Genomic DNA, 9,737 nt, shown 5'->3' with positions numbered 1-9,737 from the left:
GGAAATGCATGTTCAGAGCTTTATTGTATATGCCTCTCAAAATGACACACAGTGTGACAGGCGTATGCACACACACAAACCACGAGATCTGACCATGGCTTTAAAATTCTGGGGTTTTGGGCCATGGTCCAAGACTCCTCACAGAAACACAGGAAATGACATTTCCTACGTTTTGCAGGACACAGAGAAAGAGAGAGAGAGAGACAGTTTGCGAGAGAGTGAGAGAGTACTGGGAGAGTGAGTGGGAGTTTCTAAGTGGGAACAGAACATTTAGTGTTTCATATTACACAGAAAAGACGAGAAACAGGAGAAGAGTTAATGGTGGGTAAGGGCTCTGGTGGGTCGTGTAGTCAGGCTCTGTTTTGAATGTGGCTGCTTGTGTAAGTGCTGTGCAGTTGTCTGGGTTTATGGATTCGCTGACTGTGGAAAATGTACTTCTCTATAGTGGTCCTTGTCCTGACTAAGGCTCTGGTCACAGGTAAGTTTACCTTGTTTATAGCAATATAAACCAGTAAGAACGCAAGAAAACGAGTAGGCAAGAACAAAAGAAAATGTTTCTTATGTACTAACTTGATCTATGATCTAACATACACCTCTGCGGAACTGTAAATTTTGAGTTTATTAGTTATAACTTTAGCGTGAAAACAATGTCAAACATACAGGAGTCAACACCTCCTTATAGTCATTGTCTCTACAACAAACAAAATTGTATGAAAGTGCATACATAAATATCATATTATTGGCAATATTTACGTAGCAAAAGGTCTTTTCAAAACTTAGCAAATATGGCTTTGTTTAAAACCAGTTGGAGAGTTAAGTTCACTCTCTGTGATCAGAGAAAACCTCAGTATAATTAGCATTCTATAAACTGTCATAAAGAAGACTTACAACTCATATTTCCTGCCCTATAATCTTTTGGTTAAGTTCAGTTTTGTGTTATGTTGGTTTGAGTCCCTGTTGCTGTTTTTGTTGTCACATTAAATAGTGGCGGACAGACCCTGAGGGAGATTCCTCAACTCACACAGCAACAAAAAAATAAAAAGCAGCCCAACAGCAAGGCAGCCCAGATGGTCCCTGTTATCCTGTCGTGTTTCTCTTTGCCTGTTTCGGAGTTTACCGTCCTGAAGATGAATGTTTCCCACCTGTAGATTCTCTTTGCCTGTCTGATCACACATATTGTGTCCAGACACCATGTCTCCTCTAGACAGACCTGACCCAGCTGGCAGCAGAATAAAACACGAGTACCTCCAGGCTGGTTTAGTTTTCTCATTCTTAGTCCTCTTATGCCTTCTAGATATTATGAACTGAATTCCCATCCAGTGATGGAATGACATATATAAGTAGAACCAGTGTGGGCTCTAACACCATAAATCCCAGCGGCCACTGTGGGTGTGCATAGAAAGTTGCTTTGTCTCAAAGCCACAATTATGTTTAACTGGGAGGAAATCGAACATCTCGCAAAAGTGAACTCAGACTTTCTCCAACTGTTAATTACTAATTCAAAAAGCAGGGAGGAGTCGCTCACGCTACCAGATCATTGCACTCTTGTTTGGAAAAAAATATGTTTTATGGTTTGGCTTGTTTTATTCTGTCAGAACATGGAGTGCTTGCAGTGCAGTACAACATACTTGCAAAAAGTATTAATACGCAATACAAGAAACACACAGGATGTGTGTTTGCAAAAACAAAAAAAATGTCAGCTATACATACTATTTGTATTGTTTGTGTCTTTTGTCAACAGAGGTATGTCACGCCCTGAATGTGACAGTGACCCCTGGACCTGTTGTTATGGTAACAGAGAAAGACAACATGACCCTGTCCTGCCTGGTATCTCAGAGGAAGAGGAGCAGCAGTGTCCTCATCCTCCGCTGGTTCTTCTCTCCTCTTGCTGCTCCTACTCTTGCACCTCCTCCCCCCTCTCCATCCCCCTCTCCTCCTCCTCCTGCTCTCGAGACCACTCAGTTTCTGATTGTAAAGATGGGCATAAAGAAAATGAAGCTGTATGGGAACTACACCCGTCGTTTCCCCCAGCCAAAGTTCCGTCTGTATGAGGAAATGGAGGGAGAGCTGTACCGGCTGCGGATTTTCAACGTGACAGGGACGGAGCAGGGTTTCTACACCTGTAAGGTTCAGGAGATCCGCAAACACAGAAACACCTGGAGAGCATCGTCCAATGGTACCAGCACCACACAGCTCACAGGTAACTGAAGGTGTACTTTCACACACTGCCCTCCTTATGTCTGATTGGTCTGTTAAAAAAACAAGACAAGCTGCTGTTTTTCTATCTGTCTTTTTTTTTTTAAATTAGGCATGAAAGTCAAATGGGTAGGGGTTAGAGAGCCTTTCTCAGCAAGTATCCTCACTGTCTAGGTGTCCTTGAGCAAGAAGATGAAGCTCTGGGCCGTCAAAGTCAAACGGGAATTTGTCAGTGAAACATTAACAAAAAATGTTAGTGTTGCATTATTCCCAGCAGAATTTGTTGCCTTTAGTCAGATTAAATGCAAGAGAATGTATTCACCTTCACGAGGTTCAGGCAGGCGTGTACAGAGAAACTAATTTGTGTACAAGACAGTGCACCAGGTTGTTACGAAATCACACTACATTTATGCTTTTCTACACTTTTGCGCAACCCTGGTTACTGACAAGAGAGGATGAAAAGCAAAAGGGATTTCTGGTGTTATTACTCTAAAAATGTTTTCCATGGAATACTCCTTTCCAAAGAATCCCCTTACAGCCGCCCACATTCAGTGGAGGCATGCTGTCCATCTTATCTGGCAACAGAAATGACAGATTAAACGGAAGAGCAACAGCTCTTATTAAAGGACTAAGGGCAAACAGAAATGTATAGCCTGTGTTCTTTGACTCCCACTGTGCTATTTGCTCTAAGTGGAGCCTATATGTGCTTGAGTGTGACCCCAATCCTCTGGCATTTCCATCTCAAAACAATGAGCTCACACAGCCAAACCACACTCAACAATATCACTCTCTGTATTTGAGCACGAGGAGCAAAAGGTAGAGTGTTGCTGAGCTGGCTACGTTCAAACACTCTGACTTACATGACGTCAGCATTCTCTGGGTTCACTTTTATGCAAGCCTCAGGAGAAAATTTATTGGAGAATTCAGCTTCAGTGGAACTTATTTAGTCTGTGCCAGGGTTCCCGCAGGAATCAACAATACAACAACCTGAACAAATCTGGTTAAGAACTAATTTGAATGACAAGCAGCAATGAATACTTCTTTACACAGTACGATCTGTTACCTGATTTAGCTGGATTGATTGCAGGGATGGTATCTCTCACTGGATGAAGAGATTTACGGTGCTGTTACCATGCTATAGGTGCGGCCACAGAGTTTACCTTTCACTAGTTGTATGCCTAGAAGTTTAAGTCGGACAGAGCCATCTGACAACGCCCTGCCCTATATTCAGGGAAATGTCCCACAAAGGAAGCCACACAACCTCAGGCATCTCCGACATGCATTGACCACAGAACCAGAAACACAACAGTTGACATTATATGGGTAAACAAAGAGAAAACTAAGTTTCACTGTAACTGTAATCCAGGGAAGCCCTCCGTCTGCAGATTTCAGTCTGCAGATCTCCGAGCAAAGGCTACACCCCACTGAGATCACTGGGCTACTCTTGCACAGAGAGCGGATGGTTTGTCTTCCTTAAAACCTTAAGACTCAATGGTTCACAATTTCTGCTGCTTTCAAAATGGAAAAATGACAAAACTTGACAAAATGACTCACCTCTTTCAGTGGATGGTTCGCTTTTTTGGGTCCCGCCTTCACAGCTGGACCAGGGGAAAGCAGATGAACATAAATCTGTGCTTGATGGTTTTCTTTACATTTCTTTTTTCATAAACTCCTCTGTATAGCATGTACCACCCAAACAGCCAACCTTTTAACCCCCGGCTGCGTGCACTACTCAGATGTGGGGTTTAGCATGTGGTTAACCACACTGTGAGGGTCTGATATGTGGTCTACTTGCATTAACTGTTAACTGCTCACATTGCCAAGAGATGCCTGTTACATATAGCCTGTCACCTCATCAAATGAGTGAGACTCCGCAACAATTTGTCTTTTCCTTACGCAGACATAACTTGTCTTTTCATGGTAAACTGTGGGAGGACAAAATAATAAAACACCACAGACTGGCCCTCTATAATTATCGTAGCATTGAATTTACACAACTCAACAAAAATTATACATTTGAGATTTTAAAAAGAAAAGCATATTGCAGGGCTCTTGGATTGCATTGCACTGTTGTAAAGCCTCATTTTTTATCTATAATCAAACTTGTTTTTTCAGCCTTATTTCTGGTTACTGCATACATATTTTAGAAAACATCTAATCAAAATCTAAAGTTTATCTTGTAAACCTGATCACTGATAGATCTGATACAGTTCTTGTTGCTGTTTATGATGATTGGTCATCACACAAAAGTCATTGTGTTGCTCCCTGACGTTAATTAACATGTAATTTGGTCTGGAAACAGGCTAGAAGTCAATTAGAGTTAATACCTTATCATTTCTTATTAATATGTTTATCAACCTGTGTTTAAAAGACGTATTAAAATCTCATTAGAGACAAAGTAATTTATGTACATAGCCTCTGTTCACTCTCCTTGTCAAATACTCCTGACCTATACACAGCCCAAACATTAAGCAACATTATACAATAGTGAAGTGACCAACAAAAGGAAGTGAAGAGGCAGAACAGGGAACCCCCTCAAACACTGTCCAAGAACAGCAATGCAGCCAGGCCTCTCTCTCTTTGTGTGTATATGTGTGTGTGTGTGGTGGGTTTGGTTGGCTGATGCTGCAGCAGACTCTCCCTTCATGACAGCGGTTTTGATATTTCTGGAAACCACTGAGACTGAATGCTGTATTGGGTCAATGCCCTCAGACAACAGCAATTTACAAAGATTTTTTTGTCTGGGCACAGTTTTCCATTTCTGCTGACTTTTTTTTTTTAACAATTGTTTCTCCAGTGCACTTTACTCTAGCGGATGGTAGCAGTGAAGGACTGTGGCGTTTATTTGCAGGTAATGTTTTTTTTTCCAACTTCCAGTTCATTTCACTATATACAAGTTTGATAATGCCACTGTGCCAATGCCTTTTTCTAAGATTACCATCTGTCTCTGTTGTAAAGATGTGTATCTCTGCGCTGTGGTGATCTGCTCACTGGGCCTGTTGTCCATCTTCCTGTTCACGCTGGTTCTCACTTGCCAGTACTTTCACAGAAGACACAGACTCAAAGGTAAAACCATCATTTGATTTCCTACAGTAGCTTCACATTTATAACTCTATGTTTCTTATTTTACCTGGACGTCTTTGTCAGCATGATTTTTTTTCTTTCTACAGCCAGTTACCTCCTGGTCAAGTGTCCAGAAAGCAGGTATGTAATGCTGTAAAATAGTAATGAAACAATTCATTAACAATGATTAACTGACAGAATATATATCAACAATTCAGATGATTCAAATGTGACAATTTGCTACTTTTTTTGTTTTACATCATTTATGTATTTGTTTATTTGTTTTGGATTATTACTGGTTTAAAAAAAAAAAAACTTGTGATGGCATTTGTAACTTTTTTAATACAGAATGGATCATGAAAGTAATCAAAATACTAATTTGTAAATAATAAAAAGCCACCACAAGTTTCAGATTATTTACATTGAATTATTTCTTCAGTCTTACAATATATATATTGCATAATTGATTAACCAATAATGAAAGTGTTAAAACTCCTCTCTTCCATATAGCTCAGGAGAGACTGTAACCAGCTCCAGCAGTTCCTCCAGTTCCTCCCCAAGAGCGCAGAGGAAAGACATAAGACGGAAAACAGACAGAAGAGTCACAGTAACACCACCTAAACTACCTGAAGAGCCACCACCACACATACCAGCCAAAGGTAAAGTGACATTTTGAGAGCAGGATGTAACTTTTTAATTCTAAAAGGACCATTATCCCGGTGGTTCCCAAACCTTTTTAGCTCAAGACCCCTCATCACCTGCTGTGGTCTCAGTGTGGAGATGACTTACAGGAAGTATGGAGTTTTTCTTTTCAGATTGTTTCATTTCAAAGATTTATGGTTTTATATAGGCCTGGGGAGGCATGGAAAAAAAACCAACCCCCTCAGTTGGGAACTGCTCCATTTGGGTGTGAATATATTTTATGCAGGAAAATAAATGGACTGAATTCTAAGATGAACATCCAGGATTAGACGCCGTCACAGTCTAATCTCTTGGTTCAGGGGGAACACAGTGGCTCAGTGGAGGAACCTGGTCCAAATCACAGTCTTTGTGTCCTTGTGGGGTGTTTGAACAGTTGTACATGCACAGATTCCAAACACATTGGAGGCACTGGAGTCACAGGGGGCTGAGAGAGGCTCCAGCCCCCTGTGATGCTAAGAAAATGAATTAACGGGTAAAGAAAACAACATTAAATGAAGGTACCCAGCAAGTACAAAAGTAGAAAATGATATCTCCAGCATAATTCAATTTCCGTGACAGAAACAGCAGAAAAGAGACTGAGAATGAAACTTTACACTGTATTTGGGTAAAATCCTGAGCATCGTCCGAGGTAAATTCAACACTGACACTGAAGAATAAAGAATAAAGCTCTTACTTCTGTTATAAGCTTCACTTCACTATATTTAATATAAAGTGGTTGTAGAGGATGATTCTGACTTCAGTCACAAGTCGTATTTGTGAATTTGTTCCTCCTGGCTGCTGTTTTCAGTCAATTAAGGTTGTCTCTGTTTTTCAGTGCCTGTTGCTGCAAAGAGACCTCAAAAGCCCAGAAGGTTAAAGACTCAGCCAAGGAGATCTGCTGCTGTAAGTCTTCTCGTTGTCACCCAGCACACAAGCTCAGTTATTCCTATGCCCACTAGTGCCATGATACCATTTATGAAACAGATATAATATATTTGTTAAAATGTATTTATTAACATTTTTAAAAGATCTTTTTTTTCATGCAGAGTTGTTATTGAGATGTGCACAAGAGGGAATTTGCCTCATGACTGCATGATTGTCTACAGGAGTTTATTGCCGTCTCTTCATTCAGTTATGAGCTTGATAATTCTATTTAGCTTTATTGCTTCTCAAACACAATTATTTATTTAGAGTGCTTCATTGGTTTTATATCTACAATAAAAGTGTCAAACAAATATATACAGGAGAAAACTACTCAAACTAAGGATCACCAGTACCTCTGCTGATGCCGCTCTTGTGATTTTGTAGTGAAATGAAGTTGTGAGCATTTCTTTTGCACGCACTCACTGATTGGATTACTCTAACTAAAAGGATCTGAGGACGTTGGATAGGACTCTTGTTGTACCAAATGTTTTTCGAGTAAACTGAATGTTCCAAGAGGTCCTGCAAACCCTGTAAACACATACCTTCTGCAGCTGAGAAGCACTAAGGAGATGTTTACTACCTAAAGTGGAACAATTCTACTGTTTGCTGAGAAAGATTAAATGGAGACAAGATGCATGCTCTCCCTACATACACCACTTTACTGTGGGAAAATCCGAAATGTTTACGCTCACTCTATATGCAATACTTTCCTCCTCTGTGTTATCTCTGAGATTAATTCCTTCCAAGTCCCTCTCATCCTTTCCCTCCCTCCTCCAGCCTCGAGTATCACAGGAGGACAGTCTGACATATGCAGAACTGGAGCTGGTCAGACCGAGGCCGGAGCCCCAAGCCTCCTCCAGCCCGGACCCCACACCCTCAAGCCCAGACACTGTGTACGCTCAGATCCTCTTCCAGGAGAAACAGCTGTAAACACAGCAGATTGGTACCTCCTACAGTGAGGGCAGAGATTCAGCTCTCCAAACTGAACTGAGTGGCATCAAAAAGGACTATATTTATGAACTATCACTATGGCATTTAGCATTTGTTTTTTGGCTGTAAGTATGCTACAGCTGTTGGTAAATGAGGCTTTTGTGTTTCCTCAGTGCAGTCCCATTCCAGGACAGCCATTTTTGGGTCTTATAATTCTGTTGTTTAGTTTGTTGGCATCGCTGGCCTGTGAGCCAGATGTTTATAAGAATGCTCTTACTGGTAACTATTGTGTATAAACTCAGGAGACTGTGTGGAAAGAAACTGTCGTCCAGGCTCTCTTGCTGCAGTGTCAAAAGGCCACTGTAACGCTCAGCCTTTTAAATGCAATATTAATTACATTACTAATGCACAAAATTAATAAACATATGACTGGGTCTGACATTCAAAGAGTGCAGCCTTTGATTCTTATAAATGCTGTTTTTAATTATGTGTTCAACTAAAAGCACTTTGTCAGACTTTTCGGAGGTCACAAGCAAGATCTGTTTTCGACGACAACGGAAAAACAACAACACAATATTACAAACAGCTGTGGAGCAGTCAGTGTCTGACATGAACAGCCGCACAGACGGAGGACTGAGAAATCAATGACTTCTGTAATCTGTTAAGAGATCACAACATTTTTGTTCTTTGGCGGAGAGTTAGATGAGTGTAGATCGAATGTGATAAATGTAAGGCAACAGACAGCAGTCGTTAGCTTAGCTTAGCACAGAGACTGAAAACAGAGGGAAGTGGTTATCCTGGCTCCACCCAGCACCCCTAAAGCTCACTAATGGACATGTTATGTCTCATTTGTTTAATCTTTATAAAAATGAAAATGTAAAAACATCAAGTTGCAGTTTTAAGCGGTGGACAAATGCACAGGCAGTCTTCTGCCTCTGATTTCAAAGGCTCAGACATAAACAGTAAATATGAATCCTGGAAGCGGCAGACATTACGCTCAAGTACCGAGGAAAGGTGAAGGGTGTAGGCCATTTTGTGAAGGTCAGTGTGTGAAAAAAAAATGGGATGGAGATAGAGGTGCATGGAGAAAGAGAGTGATGCACATCCACACCCATCTCTGCGAGGGGGAGCGATCGAGAGAGAGAGAGACCATCATCCCCCACAGTTCAGACTCACTGACTAGGATGAACCCACTAATGACTACATTTATTCAAATTAGACTAATTGTAATCATGGTTAATAATTAGCTTTACAGTGCATTATAATTGGGTTAGGCTACAAGATGGTTCTGCCTAGGTGCAATAATTTATTTGATTTAATTATTCTGAGGAACCCAATGGTTTGACATTTCATATCATAAAACCAGCGGTGTAGAGAGAATGGAGATGGCCGTTGTCTTTAGAGAAGGTCATTGCTCGCTCTCTGGGAAAATTATGAGGACTATTTTCCACTCTATTAAGCTACTCCACTTAGCACAATTAGCCACACACACAAAGGTTAAAGAGAGAGACCTCTTCCTTTATGATAGAGAACAGTGGTGCATGTGCATGAGGGAGCAAGCAAACCGAGGAAAGAGAGCAAGCCTCAACAATCCCGACAAATCTTACATCATTTAAAATGGTAAGTTATTTATTGGAACATTATTGCACTGATGTGGTGAGTGTCAGCGCTGTACTTTTCCACTGAAAGATGAAGATCAATGTTTAGACACTCTCACGCCGTCTCTCTTCAAATGGGTCAGATTTACCCGAGAGTGAGATGTCGAGGGTCTGCAGTGATTTCAGAGATTGAAAAGTCTGATGTGGCTAAAAAGGCACATCTGTCCTTTGTTCACCATAAACTGTGCACAAAAAGCTTTGACAAGCACAAAGGATATCGCATCAAGACCCAAATACATTTTACATCACCCACAACACACACAAACTACCCATGATCACAGTAAA

At 40.9% G+C, this 9,737-nt stretch overlaps 1 protein-coding gene across 1 annotated transcript; it reads left to right on the top strand.

Annotated features, from left to right (window-relative positions):
* Positions 1–107: 107 nt before the first annotated feature.
* vstm4a (V-set and transmembrane domain containing 4a) lies at positions 108–8,235 on the top strand. The gene is made up of 8 exons (XM_071480741.1): positions 108–478; positions 1,742–2,200; positions 4,994–5,047; positions 5,155–5,262; positions 5,367–5,400; positions 5,770–5,918; positions 6,776–6,843; positions 7,642–8,235. The coding sequence occupies exons 1-8, from the start codon at positions 430–432 to the stop codon at positions 7,792–7,794; spliced, it is 1,074 nt and encodes a 357-aa protein (XP_071336842.1). The 5' UTR covers positions 108–429; the 3' UTR covers positions 7,795–8,235.
* The last annotated feature ends 1,502 nt before the right edge of the window (positions 8,236–9,737 follow it).

Source organism: Trachinotus anak, unplaced genomic scaffold, assembly GCF_046630095.1.
Source record: "Trachinotus anak isolate AG129_WGS33_773 ecotype Australia unplaced genomic scaffold, CSIRO_AGI_Tana_v1 ptg000007l, whole genome shotgun sequence".
Classification (NCBI taxonomy): domain Eukaryota; kingdom Metazoa; phylum Chordata; class Actinopteri; order Carangiformes; family Carangidae; genus Trachinotus; species Trachinotus anak.
Note: the sequence above shows the minus strand (reverse complement) of the source record. Positions and strands in the feature narration are given on the sequence as shown.